Source organism: Sander lucioperca, chromosome 14, assembly GCF_008315115.2.
Source record: "Sander lucioperca isolate FBNREF2018 chromosome 14, SLUC_FBN_1.2, whole genome shotgun sequence".
In the NCBI taxonomy this organism is placed as follows: domain Eukaryota; kingdom Metazoa; phylum Chordata; class Actinopteri; order Perciformes; family Percidae; genus Sander; species Sander lucioperca.
This window is the reverse complement of record NC_050186.1, coordinates 17,324,745-17,338,401: the sequence shown is the minus strand read 5'-3', so window position 1 is coordinate 17,338,401 and position 13,657 is coordinate 17,324,745. Positions and strand designations below refer to the sequence as shown.

At 42.1% G+C, this 13,657-nt stretch overlaps 2 protein-coding genes across 4 annotated transcripts in view; both read right to left on the bottom strand.

Moving 5' to 3' along the window:
* Positions 1 to 1,828, bottom strand: part of cratb (carnitine O-acetyltransferase b) — a 17,111-nt gene extending 15,283 nt beyond the window's left edge. For both annotated transcript variants that reach the window (XM_031295939.2, XM_031295940.2), the window contains exons 1-2: positions 1,450 to 1,828; positions 836 to 1,060 (exon numbers count right to left, since the gene is read on the bottom strand). In XM_031295939.2, the coding sequence (XP_031151799.1) occupies positions 836 to 1,060; positions 1,450 to 1,500 (276 nt within the window). In that variant the 5' untranslated portion in view covers positions 1,501 to 1,828. The remainder of the gene's footprint in view (positions 1 to 835; positions 1,061 to 1,449) is intronic.
* A 595-nt stretch (positions 1,829 to 2,423) lies between these two features.
* On the bottom strand, positions 2,424 to 13,360 carry LOC116047277. Of its 2 annotated transcripts, XM_031295946.2 has the most exons (4): positions 13,025 to 13,359; positions 8,692 to 12,650; positions 4,891 to 5,119; positions 2,424 to 3,411 (listed from the first exon to the last, which is right to left on the bottom strand). In XM_031295946.2, the coding sequence occupies exons 2-4, from the start codon at positions 12,589 to 12,591 to the stop codon at positions 3,392 to 3,394; spliced, it is 4,149 nt and encodes a 1,382-aa protein (XP_031151806.1). In that variant the 5' UTR covers positions 12,592 to 12,650; positions 13,025 to 13,359; the 3' UTR covers positions 2,424 to 3,391. The 2 variants fall into 2 exon arrangements, with proteins under 2 accessions (XP_031151806.1, XP_031151805.1); XM_031295945.2 differs by having other exon boundaries at positions 2,424 to 5,119; positions 13,025 to 13,360.
* Positions 13,361 to 13,657: the final 297 nt, after the last annotated feature.

The window sequence follows — 13,657 nt, the reverse complement described above, 5'->3', positions numbered from 1 at the left end:
GATAGCGTAAACAACAACAGCTACAGTGAGTTGTTAAAACCTTTTTTAGCAAACTGTGTACACAAAAAATGTTCTCAATGCTGGAGTTCATGTGTACGAATGCTTCATGTGGCGAATACTTCGAGCAAAGTTTCATGTTGTGTCGAGCCTTCTTTGTGTTAAAATAGTGATTTTGATGCTATCATAGTAGTGCCCCTAGCACTCACATTCAAAAGGCCATTTGACCGAAAACGAGAATACGGTCAATCTTAAAAGTGGCGCTTCCATCCTAATTATGCTTTTAAACGAAAGTTTGACTCGGGTACATTCACAAAAAGACCCTAGGTTGCATTTTGGCGAGAGTTATGCTTTAATAGTTAGCCAAAAAGATTTTTTTTTACACATTTGTCAAGACTCACTTCCTGTAGGCTATATTCCCTTACTTTTTCAACTGATGTTTTATTTTTTTTGTTGCTCATGTATATAAATTTAAGAGTTGAAATACTTTTTTTCGCAGGTTTTCTGAAGTGTGCTGTTGTTTTTCGTGAGAGAATTTGATTTTCTTTTGAAGACTCTTTTTAATTCCAATACCTAATTAATACAAAAACTAAAAAGAGACAATTATTGATCATTTACAGTCATTTAGAGACAGAGTTTACCTTTCTACAAGAGGTGAAGAGCAGGTAGTGTTTTGTTTTTTGACACCACTGCTTTGCCCTTATACAACAGTGCTGTTATACCCATCCATGAGTGCTTCAAACACACCACAGCAGCTCTATCCGTGCTTTAATAAAACACACCCATATCCATCTCTAACATCTGTCACATTTCCCACATTGACATAGCAGACACAGACCCAGTTCTTGGTGTGTCTGGCTCTCTTCTCCAGCGCCTCCTGCAGCCGTGCACCGAGGCCACCCGGTCTTCCGAACTCCTGCACCATCCTGCGGGTGTGGCTGAGCTCCTCGGGGGGCAGCAGGGGCTCCAGGCTCCTCAGGTAGGACTGCAGCGTCTGGACCAGAGGAGGCACCGGCTGAGGGGGCACGGAGGAGGAGAAACACGGCTCCTGCCTCAACGAAATCTGGAATGATAAAAGACACGTTTAGGGATTTCTGCAGAACTGAGTGAAATTTATTTATTTATTTATTTATTGATTGCAAATCCCTAAATTAAACGTTGTAGTATAGTGTCACAGTGCTGGTACAGTAACTCTGCATGTCAGCACAGTGCAATGACTTCCATGAAAGTTTGACTAAATGCCAATAAAAGCAGGGCACGACTATGTGACTAGGGCGTATCAAAATAGGAAGTGTGGAAGAAATGATTGGGTGGAAACATGATCAGCTGCCTCGTATTAACAGCCCCGTTTCCATAACTATACTGTATGAAAGATATAAATATACGTTAACCTAACATGTCAACAGTTTATGACTCTTTAGTTGATTCCAAACACCAACTTCAACTACTCACCCGAGACAGCCATGCTTTGCAGGATCCTGGTTGAATTTTCCTCAAAATCATGTTTTCTTAAATCAGAAATCCACTCTGTGTTGCATCTGTGTTACAAAAAGCAGCTTGGGCTTTATATTCCGATAACTTTTTTGCACTTTCTACACAGAGTGAGAGCATCAAAATGAAGAAGAAGAGATCCCTCCTACTACTTTTTCTTCATGGTGGATGTAGATGAAAGTCGCTCGATGGATTCTAGTTTGACAACATCAGTGCATGTAAGAAAAGTCAAACCCCTCCGTGTATTGTTCCTTCAAACTGCGAGCATGCAAAGATTCACGTACCGAGTAAACTGAGCTACAAGCCTGCACACGTGTTGACGTAAAATTGTTTCTGTAAACAGCTACGTCAGAGCTGCTAGACTTTACGTGCAGTGCAGTACTGCATCCCACCGCACCGTGCCGCTCTTCAACCTAATACAGTTTAGTTGTTTACAAACTTTTGTTTTCACTTGTTATCTTTATCAAAATAGAGTAAAACAACATATCTTTTAACATGGTTAACATGTTCAAAGAAACATAATTACAAAATATTTCTTAAAGTGTTCAGGGTTCTTCAATGTTCATGACAACTGGGGAAACTCCATCTGTTGAGGAAAATCAGAACAGCTACTGAGAACATTGTGGTGAGATTGTTTTTGTTTTTTGAAATGCTGTTTCTAAGGTCAAGAATGAACTTTCCATTTTACTATATTTCATATATTTATATTATTTTCACTATAATCATTGATTAAAAGGGAGATAAAGATGAGGAACACTTCACTCTCTGTACATTTAAGGTCCCATACTGTGAAAAATTGAGATTTCAATGTCTTTTTTAAAGCAGTTCGAGGTGCTATATAAATTCTGTAAAAGTATGAAAAACGTTCAACCTACAGAAATGAACCTAAAAGTCAGCTTAATATGGGACCTTATAAATAAAAGAGGAGACAAAACTGTTTTCAGAGATATTTATTAGATTTACTCTCTTGAAGCCAGCTTCTTCAACCATCATAGAAAAAAATAATTTGTACAGAATTTGCATCTTCTTTCACCAATTAAAATATTAATTTAAACACGAAACACTCTGTATATATGGTAGTATAGCCAAAAGTCAGATAGCAGCTGTAATATGAAGTTAATCTGTTAATAGTTCTCAACTCTGCTTCCTCTCAGGGACTTTCACTCACACAGCTCTCTCCACTTCCACATGGCAAAAAAGAAAAGAAAAAGAAGACCTTTATTTATATCCATACACATTAACTGAACTGTTCCCAGAGTTGTCATTGTGAACATCAAGGCTCAAGTAAACCCCACAAAAGACACAGACCTCTAAAAACCTTCCTGCACACATTGCACCACCCCTGTTCCTGCAACCCTCAACACCCACTGAGAGGAGGCTTTTCCACAAAGGCTTCAGAAAAGAAAAATCTTTATAAATGGATCTTCATATCAGCTGGGCAAATCCAGCAGGCACATGAAACCAGATGATATAAACATCACTCTTCTGTGCTGAGGCAGACTTAAATACAGGAAGAAATTATCATAAAAGAAACTATCAAATATATTAACTAAAAAATTAAATCTTGTTTTATTGCATAGACAAGTGATCCTTCACCCAACAGTGCACACCTGAGGGTCTTTTTATGTTTGTGTACTTATACATTGACATGTGTGTCCCAATTTCCCTGAAAATAATAACAGGTGAAATATTTCCCCCAGTCAACACAAGTATGTTCCTTTTTTTCAACTGCATGAATCAAACTGTACATTCATTCACACTCATTCATTCTGATACTAGATAAAAACAAAAGATTACAAACACTCAAATCAACACTCAATTCAACAAAACAGAATAAAAATCATGTAATATCGTTCAACAAAATGTTGGTGATCTCGTCAATTTTGGCGAAGGTGACTGGCTTCTACCGAGGACAAGACTCATCTGGAAGACAGAGAGATGGAGATGGAAGGTAAATAAGGTGAATCTAGATTTATATTCTACTTTATTTTAGGAGCTGACTTCTTCCCATAATAACATACTTTTTTAATTTTATTTTTTACCAAATCTACATTTCTCAGTGCTGCATTTAAACACAATGTTGTTTTGGGATTTTTAGTCTTTATTTCTTCACTTTGCTGAGCTTGCCCACACGTTTAACCCACTAACATTTGCAAAAATTCTGAAAATTGGTCAGTTTGTTTATGAAGGCTGGCATTAATCCAGATTTATCTCATTGTCAACAAGTCCCACAAAAAGACCACCACACCATCAATTAAAATGACATTTCACAGCAAAATCTATTTAGTCCAATGTCACAATCAGTGGATTTGCCGGGGCGTCTAATTTGGCTTTTATACGTGATATTGTGCCGTTCGCCAGTAGCAAGCTCTCTTGACTTGAGATCATTTGACATCATACTGGCTTTTAAGGGAATGGAGAGCAGAGTGGGTGTTTCAGGCACAACTCCCAACTACTTCCAAGGTGCATAGGGAGAGGGAAATAAGTCTAAAATGGCCAAAACTCTAGCAACACTTGTAGTATATAGAACAACTTTATTGTAAAACTGACGTGTTTCAGCTTGTGGCCTTCATCAGTGTCAGTGGAATGGAGAGCCTCAGAGTCTAAAATGGAGGAAGTAGCTTATTAGCTGTGTTGCACTAAACTACTTTTAACTTTTATTTACCTTCTCTGTCCGCATATAAACTGCTCCACAAAAGTAGAATAGTTCGAAGTCAGCTATGAGACAAGAGTCAAAGGTACAAACATGTCTATTGAATGAACAGTAAACTTATTGTCATGTTAGTGGCCGAGCTAACAAACTTGCTAAGTGGCATTTAGCTTGCTAACATTTAGCAAGCTGACTAGCTCAGAAAGGTTTATTTAATTCAGTAAAGAGTTATTATAGACAGGACACTGTAGAGAAAATAAAAAGAAGTTTGGAAAGCAACAGTATTATGACTGACTGGCGCTTTTAGTCTGTCCCTCAAGTCTTTCTAAATTCCCAACCCGTACTGTGGTACTTAGCCCTAAGCCAATTCATTACCTCACCTATGAGATGTGGGATTGTTCTTTGTAATGAAAGAACATGTCGCCCACAACAGTGTAGCTCATTTTATATAGAGCTCTTTAGTGAGGAGAAATAAACTAAATCAGGCGTTGGCTTCACAAGAAATACAATCATTCAATGTTGATTTTAGTCTTCTCTTAGGATTTGTTGACAACGAGAAAATGATACAGTAGAATATTGCCAGACATATCATTTAAGTAAAATTCAACACAGTTAAAACAAACAGAAAAAAAGTGAGTAAAGTCCAAACCGATGGAGAGTTTCACAGTGAGACATCATGAATGGCAAAACAATCTGAATCCATAATCTCACTCATTACACGTTGTGTTTTTTAAGCAGGGGGTGACACTGACCCACTCTGAGACCCCCTCCCGTTGCAATCCCCACGTTCCTTGTACTTTTGGACACGATCGCTCCTTCCTCCACTTCAGCCTCCTCCTCCTCCTCCTCCTGCATCTCCTCTCCCTGCAGCCTCTCGCTCCTCCACCGGTCTGGAGGGAGGGGGGTACATGCCAGCAAGGAGATCTCTGATGGGTACTCACACACCTGCTCCAGCTGGTCCTCGTTGAAACACACCTTTCCCTGTAGACATGAGTAAAGAGAGGATTATTTTACTTTTAAGTGGCTCCAGTCAAACATGTTTTTTGATTAGCTTTTCATTATTGCAGATCTTTTATTTGTTTTTATTAAGTTTGTAATCATAAAAAAAGTGTTTGGCATGCTTTGTGTTTATATTCTGCTCTGTAGTGAGTAGATGCAGCTTGGAGTGTCTCTATCATTTAAAAAAAAAAAAAATTATTAATTTTATTTGTTAGGGACCATGTACAATTTTTAACATAAATGTTGCCATTTGATGCATTGTGCCAGAGTTAGTCTTAGGCTAATTTACATCTGCAGTCCCTAGGCAGGGCACAATTTAAATCCAACAGTAAAAACATGACAACATCTAACAAAACAACAAGACAGATCACAAATCCTACATCAATATATATCAATAATATAATCTATTGATTGAAGGCAAAATTACATAAAGAATGAGACAACTTGAGTTCAAGCAAGTCTTCGATTTATCAGCAACTGTAAAAAATCCTGGTGCAAAAGAGACAACATTAGAGGTTTTGAAATTGACACCACTTCAACAAACGTTGACTCATTATCGAATAGTTTGAAGGCTAGTGATACGAGTGGAAAACACAATATCTTCAAAATATCTTAAAATACAAGTTTATGAGGAGCATGTCAAATTAACTGTACAGATACTACGAACAATATTCTTTGAAACAGCAAAGGAAATTAAAAAATGTCAAAATTAAAATGTCAATTTTTGACCAGGTAAGTGCAAAGAGGGGTATTCTTGCTATACCAACTTATTTTCCTCTGATATGTGCGTACATGGTCAAATGTAAACACAGCTTTGAGACGCTGATGAGTGTCAGTCTGTCTCAGTGAGATGTTTTTACTCCGTCAGTGTAATGCTATCTGACAGCATGAAGCTTAGCACAGCAGAAATACTCCCTCTGTAGAGTACTTACTGACTGAACACCTCAGACACTAACTTATTGATTATTCAGACACAGATAAACATCCCATCAGCAGAAGCAGAAACTGAGTTTGGTTTACAAGGGTGGAAAAGGAGAATAAGGTCTTGTAGGGTTTAGCTCATCTTTGCCTGGACTGACGGATATTTGTGTGGAGTTTGTTTACTCAAAGGTCAGCATGGTGTAAACAGACCCGACAGGAAACAGGCCAATGGGTCAGTGCAAAACATCCTCAGTGTGTCTTATAATAACAGCCTCGATGTGTACAGTAGTAAACACATCCAGAGGTGCAGACATGATCTGGACAGAGCTTGAAATGTACAAACTATACGAGTTACCGCTGCTTCACCCTGGCGGCTGTCTGCAGAGGAGTGCAGATAATAGCTCTGAATTAGAGAGGCTGGACGAATCACGCTAAGGCACTGGAGGCTAATCCACCCCCCCTGAACCCGATTAGCCGGGCTAACACAGCAGGACAGCAGTCAATGACAGTTTTCATTAGCAGGAAGTTCATATTTAAATTCATATTTGACCACACTTCTTCACAGTTTCAAAATGATTTTTAAATATATATATATATATATATATATATATATATATATATATATATATATATATATGAATGAATATAAATGAATGAATGAATAAGATTGTGACAAAAATGTCAGAAAACCCGGCGTACGTTTCAAGAGTCGGAGTCAAGCAATTTGATGGAGGCAGTTCAAGGTAAAAAAAAAAATACATATAAAGAGGAAAATAAAGGATGAGGAAGACAAGGAGCAGGCAGATCACCCCCCTCTGTGACATGATGGCGTAGGTTCAGATGGGGGGAGGGAAAGAGGCCTGACGTCAGGGCATCAACGAGAGAGCAACAGGTGGTCAGAGAATCACTGCTGTTAAGTGGTCACTCTAAAAGAGGACCGTGCTTATAGATAAATGATTGTTTTCTTTAATTTGTTTGTTTCATTAGAGGTCACAGTACATACGGGCCAATCGCGAGAAATTCATAAGCTGCATCAAACCCTAGTTTCCTTTTCACTCTTGTGTCGTTTAGGTGAGTCTTTTGAAACAGATAGTCAATTGTCTGAGTAGCATTTGGAGATTTAAAAGTGGACACCATGTCACTTCCTCGTGTCGATCTGCGTCTCTCGTTTGGAGGAAGTAAAGAAGTTTGAAAGAGGAAGTGGGCAAAAACATGCAGTGTGACAGGGAGTTTCTGTTAAACCAAAAAACAAGCCTCTAATCACTTTTAATCCTCTCAGTATGACTGTCCAACTGTCATGTATTTTCATATCTTTCTGTAACACTTCTTTCTCTTTCCATTTCACCCACGTCAAAGCGTGGGGTCAGCATGGTCAAAAGTGGTTTGCCAAGACTGCAGTCCAACAAACCATACCCCTGCTAGAAAACAGCCAAGAAGATACAAAGAACGATTTGTCTGAGAGGAAGGGAGGGCTGACTCATCAAAAACTGCAGAATTGGTGTGATGGAACAAGGAAGCAGTCTGCAACACACTCAGTTGCAGACTGTGGACAAATCGCCAGCAGTTTAACAACTCTTACATGGAAAAAAATCACTAAAAAACAATTTGATTCTTCTAAAAGGCAGTCAGGTGCAGTAGAACACATAAATACAGTCAGATTCATCACCACAGGGTGGTATAAAAAAAGGACAGTTTATTTCTGCTCTGCTCCCTTTATTACATAAGAGCTCCTCTCCCATTCTTTCTCAACAATGACTGGATTCAGAAAAAAGCAAACAGAAAGACCTAATATGAACTTTGACTCCGGTGAGATTTGTTTGAGTTGAGATTACTGTAAATACCAGTGTAGTCTTTGCATGGATTCACAGAAACAAGCATGTGATGTTAGGCAGGCAGACAAAACACAAAAGACAGTAGTATGGAGTTGGCTGGTTGTGGTTGTGGTTTCCTCCTCAACTGTCTCCACTGAAGCCTGCAACATTTCTGCAGAAGCGTAAACAAACGAAGGGATGCAATATCAATCACTTTTTTTGCACTTATAATTAACCTTATTTTAGCAAACAAAGCAAGTGTGCTTTCACTTTGTTTTTGTAGTTTTGTGTGTCAATAATAAATCACATTTGTCCATAAATATTTAATTTTTACCGCTGCTCACACGTTTGGCTAAAATATGTATGCTGTGATCGTGATCATATAGGGTAAAAGGCAAAAGTCTGCAAAGAATCAGACCGCAGAAGCAAATGGCAAAGCAGATCACACCAGGATTTTATGGCTAGGAATCAAGATGTCGTGCTTGATAAGGCTTTAACCAGCTTAGGTCGGTGTCTGTGATCGTACTTCTCAATCAAATAGGATGTTCTCCCAGAGAGAGAAAGGGGATTCTGCCGGACGATGAGGTGATGTCCTCTGGACTACCTCTGATGAATTCTTGAAAGCAGGGGAGCGACCATCCCTTGAACATCAGAAGTCTTCCAATTTGCCATTTTTGCAACATGACATGCTAAAATTAGTGGAAGATGCAGAAACTTTCTTCTCTGCTTATTGGTGCTATTTGTCAGATTAGGGGGAACATACATCTGTTATTTTGCCCACATTTATCTGAGTGAAAGGCAAACAAAAAAGTTTCCACTCACCCTTTTTGGAGACCCTCTGTTCTTGATCAGACAGGACTTCTCAAGATTCTGATATCCGCCAATCACCTTGATCTCCTCCACTGTGGGGTACTTCTTCTTCACTGGCTCGGTCACAGCGGAGGTCGTCTGGGCCTGCTGCGATGAGGTTTTTGCTGATTTCGACCCTCCTGCAGTGGACCCTGTTGTAGGCCCCGTCACTCCTCCTCTGGCAGGCTTTTTTGGGGTGATAGTGATGGTGGCACCTCTCTTCACTTGACCTCCAGAGGCACTCCTGATAGAGAAGAGCGTGGGCGATGGGGTTGGAGATGGAGAGACACTAGGAGACTGGGCAGGAGAAAGGGAGCTCGGGGAGGAGGCCGGGGTCGGGGCGTGATCCGAGGATTTCAGAGTATTGTCCGGGGATAGGCTCCTGAGAAGTGACGGGGTGATGGTGATAGTTTGGTTAGATTGTTTGAGCTGAGATGTTGGAGAACCAAGACGCCAAGGAGACACTTTGGGGCTCAATTCTGACGTTTCTTGATCTTTCTCCGGGGTCTTGGCATCATCCTTTACCTGGTGCTTTAACACTCCTCTAGGGCTTTGCTGCCCCTGTGTCTCTCTGTCCTTAAAAGGGGTGTTTGGTGACTTCAGTGTGTCCTGCTCTTTCAGCTGAAACTGCTCTATCTGTCGTTGTATTGTCTGAACCCCGCAAATATCCTCACCCGAGAATGCTTTGCTGTCCCCCTGCTGTGCGCTTGACATAAGGGGCTTCAATTTAACCAAGTGCACTGATGGGATGTCTACAGTCCTCTCCCTCAGACACAATCCTGACCTCGAGCCAACTGTTTCCAAGTTGTAGATCCTACTCATGGTTGCGAGGGAGCTGGGATGAGGTGGCAAAGGGGAGAGTGATTGCACAGGCGATGTATATTCCTCTTCCTCCTCTTCTGAGAGCTCCTTTTCCTTCTTCTCCTCCTCCTCCTCCTCCTCCCCTTCTTCTTCTCTGTTCCCGTATTGACCCCTGTGGCGCCTCAGCTCTTCTTCCACATGTTTCAGGGGGTTGTTTTCATCCTTGGATATCTGGAAGCTGTCAGAGACAACTTCAGAGGCAGCCGTGGTGTACCCGCTCGTTACTTCCTCTGCTCTGACAGCTTGTGAGTGTGGGACAGAAGCAGGAAGTTGAGGGCAGGTTTTCAACATGGTGACTTCCTGTGTGACGTCAAATGCAGTGGTGGATGTCTGTGCTGCTGCGTCTTCCTGTCCCCTCTCTGCTTCGATCAGCCTCTTCCGCATATGAGCTGCAGCTTCCCACTCTTTCTCTATTTCAGTTCCTCTCTCGTTCTGCCTGTCCCCAGCTGTCTGAGTGTTGTTTATCTCTGCACCTTCCCTCCCGCCTCCATCTTGTGCCTCTCTTTGTCTCAGCCTCTCCAGCTCCCTTTGTCTGATTTTCTCTCGCAGGGACTCGATGCGGCTCAGGGGTTTTCCGATCCTCCAGCTATCCCTCCTCTCAACCCCTTTACCTCCGTCCCAGTCTTGCCCCTTGTTGCTTTGACCCACAGCCTTTTTTCTCTCCACCATTTCTTCTGCAACGTAAAACACACTTCTGGGGATTTGAATCTCAAGGGGACCTGGAGGGATCACCATGGGTGCAATCCTTTTCGGAGATCTGGGAGTTACATCATGAATAAGGTTCTCCAATCCAAGATCCTGATCTGCTCCTTTGGTCATTTCATACGAAGCCTTGTAAGCCCTTTCTCCTTTCTCGTTGCTATAAACAGTTGTGTCTCCTATTTTCTCTATTTTACTTATAAGCTCCTCTGTGTGTTGGGACAAAACAGAGTGTGTTAGGTAAGGTCCTCCTGGCCCTGTACCAATCCACTCTGGCCCTCTATGTGGGTCCCTAGCCCTATCTGTGACAGCACAGAGTAGACTGGAGCACTCTGTGAAAGCCGATTCAACGTGACTCTTCTGCAAAGTTTCAGGTGAAATTGTTCTTTCGAATCCCTCCTCTCTCCGAAAATCGGACATGTTTTTGTCGCAAACTTGCGCCTCAATCTGTCCTCCTGCCACTGAATCTTTTTCTACACTCATCTCCTTTTCTAAACTTTTATCATCTGTCTGTCGCTTCACCTCTCTTTGTACTCTTGCTTTCCCATCCTGCCTGATCGCAACTCTTCTAGCAAACGAGATTCCCTCTGTGTTTTTGACCGATGCCACCGTGAACCCCTCGTCTCCATCTGCATCACATGCCCTTTCTGCAGCCCTCGTGTCAACAGGCTCCACTTTCTTAACTTCGCTCCTGTGTTGGATGGAGAAACACATTTCTGCTTCGTTTCTCCTCTGCATGGGCACCCCCTTTTCATCCTCATGTTTTAAATGTCCATCTCTATGGTTTCCAAACCAGTCTTTATCTAAAAGTGGTGTGCACCCCAGTTTGATCTTTGCTGTGGTTTCCTTCCCTAAGCCTGCAAAGTCGACCCACAGCGCTGTGGTCTTCTCTGAATGTATCCTCTCATAATACCCATTGTCGTCTAAACCATTCTCTTTAGCACAGATGACACGATCAGAGAAGCTCAATGAGCGTTTCGGCACACCTTTCAGCAGCATATTCTTCTTGTCTGCCTCAGATCGCAGGTCATCTTCATCTCCTGAATATTTTCTCCTCCCAGGCCGGAGGAAATTATCTGAGCTTTTGGATCGAGATGGAGGCTTGGGGTGCTGTCCGAACTTACTCACTAGCTGGCTGACCCTCCCTCCTCTATCAACAAACACATTATCATCCAAGCTGTCCTTTCTGTCGTCTTTAATAACTGTCGCCTGGCCCCATGGTCTCTCTTTCTCTTTTTCTCTCAGCCAGGACATGTCTGTTCTGAGCTCCCTGCCGAAACTCTCCCTCCTGTCATCCATGCTGCACTTTATCTCTCCATCATCTCTACCAGAACCTCTCCTTCCTCCTCCTTCTGGACTCCTCTCTTCAGGGCTTACTGAAGGCTTTATGATCAGAACCTCAGAGGCTCGGATCTCAGTGATGCTCCCTCCTCCGGCCAGGATCTCCCTCAAGTCCATCTTCATCCCTCTCTTCCCTTGGTCCTCCTCGGGCCTCTCCCTCTCCGTCTCCCTCCATCTACCCCGTCTCTCGTCGCTGCCCTTCCTGTCCTGTTCGATGATGATGATATTGTCGGCTCGGATAGTCCGAAGACAAGAAACGTGGGGAGAAAACGAACTAGATGGCGGATCTGTTTCTTTTTCCTCCTCGTCTCTTCTTACTTTAAGGAATTCCCGCTCCCTGACTGCATCTTTGATTGACTCTTTCCATTGGTTGCTATTCTCTCTTTCTCTTCCTTGACTCCTGTCCCTGCTCCTGTCTTTTTCCCGTCCCTCACTTAAATCTCTGAATCTCTCTATTTTCAGCTCTATATCTCTTTCTCTTCCTGACTCCCCATCTTGACCCTTGGGACTCAATTTGTCTTTCTCCCTCTCCTTAACTTCCGCCTCGTTCCCCCCTTCTGCATCCCTTCCCTTTCTCCATGCACTCTGTGTGCGAATAAATGGGTTTTCATGAACTGGAACTATAGTTTCTATGGACACCTGACTCTCTGGTTTGAGGTCTGCATCCAGCCATTGCCCTGGATCTGGACTAAGTGACGATTCGCTTCCTAAACTGACCGTCACAAAGCTGTCTATGTCACTCAGACTATCAGATCTGACATCGACCTGCAGTAGACACACATCTCTATCCTTTTCTCGGTCACCCAAACTGTCCTGCTTCGCCTTCCTCCGTTGAATGATCCCTCGCTTCCAGGCGGGCATGCTGGCAAACTTCTCCTCCTCCTCTTTCCCTCTCCTCTCTCGCTCCTCCTCCTCTCTCCGCTTTTTCTCCAGTAGGAGTTGCTTCCATTCCGGCAGAGAGGAGACAGACATAGCAAAAAAGGTTTTGAACAAGATGGTTGCTGTTCTTCTTCAGAGCCTCTGGGAATTGTCTGCAAATAAGAAAATGAAGAATTAAAATCAGTTCTCTCTCACAACCATGTTAAATACAGGTGTCCATTCTCCAAAATTGAACTTTTGGGACATAATGAAGTATAAAACTTCAAAATATATGAGTGTAATATCAAGTTTATAGGTATTTTCAGTGTTTAATGGCATATAGAATACATATATTGTGGGACATTTGTCAATACAAGCCTGCAGTCCTGGTTGACCTGTTGTCCAACTGAGTAACACTTTCATCTTTTACACAAAATATTATCATAAACTTCATTAAATTTACTTGCAGCACATAATGCACATGTAACAGAAAACCACTCTCTGCCTTTGTGTAATATTTATGATGAAAGTGTTTAACCAAACTTACCAAAAACCCAAAGATATCATCCGCTTCGGCTTTACAGTTGTCATCTCCACTTGCGCGTTTTGGCTGTGCGTAATGCGCTCCACTCCTCGACGGAAAATCACCTTTGTAAATAACTAACAGATTAATCTATGCTGTCAAAACGGAGTGTTTTAAAAATACGCCAAATCAGCCCACGACCCGACTGTGCATCAGAGCATGAAAACACCTCCGTTGTCGGTATAGTAGTAAATATGTCCAGCCTCAGAGCTGCAGCACTGTAATCCGATAATTCCATTAAATTCCGTCAGGAGAGTTTAGTGGCACACACCATATTGTCGAACCAAAAGGCGTTTAAAGAACATACTGTAGCCGTCTGCCCGGGCAGCAACCCCCCACCCTCGTCTCATCCCTCCGTCCCGCAGGGCTAATTGGAAAAGAGGTGGATGGGTGTGTGAAACGGGCTGTGGAGTCACGGAGGAGCTGCAGGAGTTTACCTGACCAGCCATGATCAACCTCCCTCATATGGCATGTTTTTAAAAATCTTTTATTTGCATTTTTCATGCCAGAACATGCAACTCTTCTTCCTTGAATTTCAACAAGACAAGTGAATATAAAACATAACCGTATATCCACTAATAATACCGTGTGCAACAG

What these genes read in the sequence shown, in the direction of transcription:
- LOC116047277 (XM_031295945.2), bottom strand. Translation starts at nt 12,591, where the DNA reads ATGTCTGTCTCCTCTCTGCCGGAATGGAAGCAACTCCTACTGGAGAAA. An exon ending in ACAGAGGGTCTCCAAAAAGG is followed by an intron (nt 5,120 to 8,691) that starts GTGAGTGGAAAC and finishes TCATGTCTACAG; the next exon opens with GGAAAGGTGTGTTTCAACGA.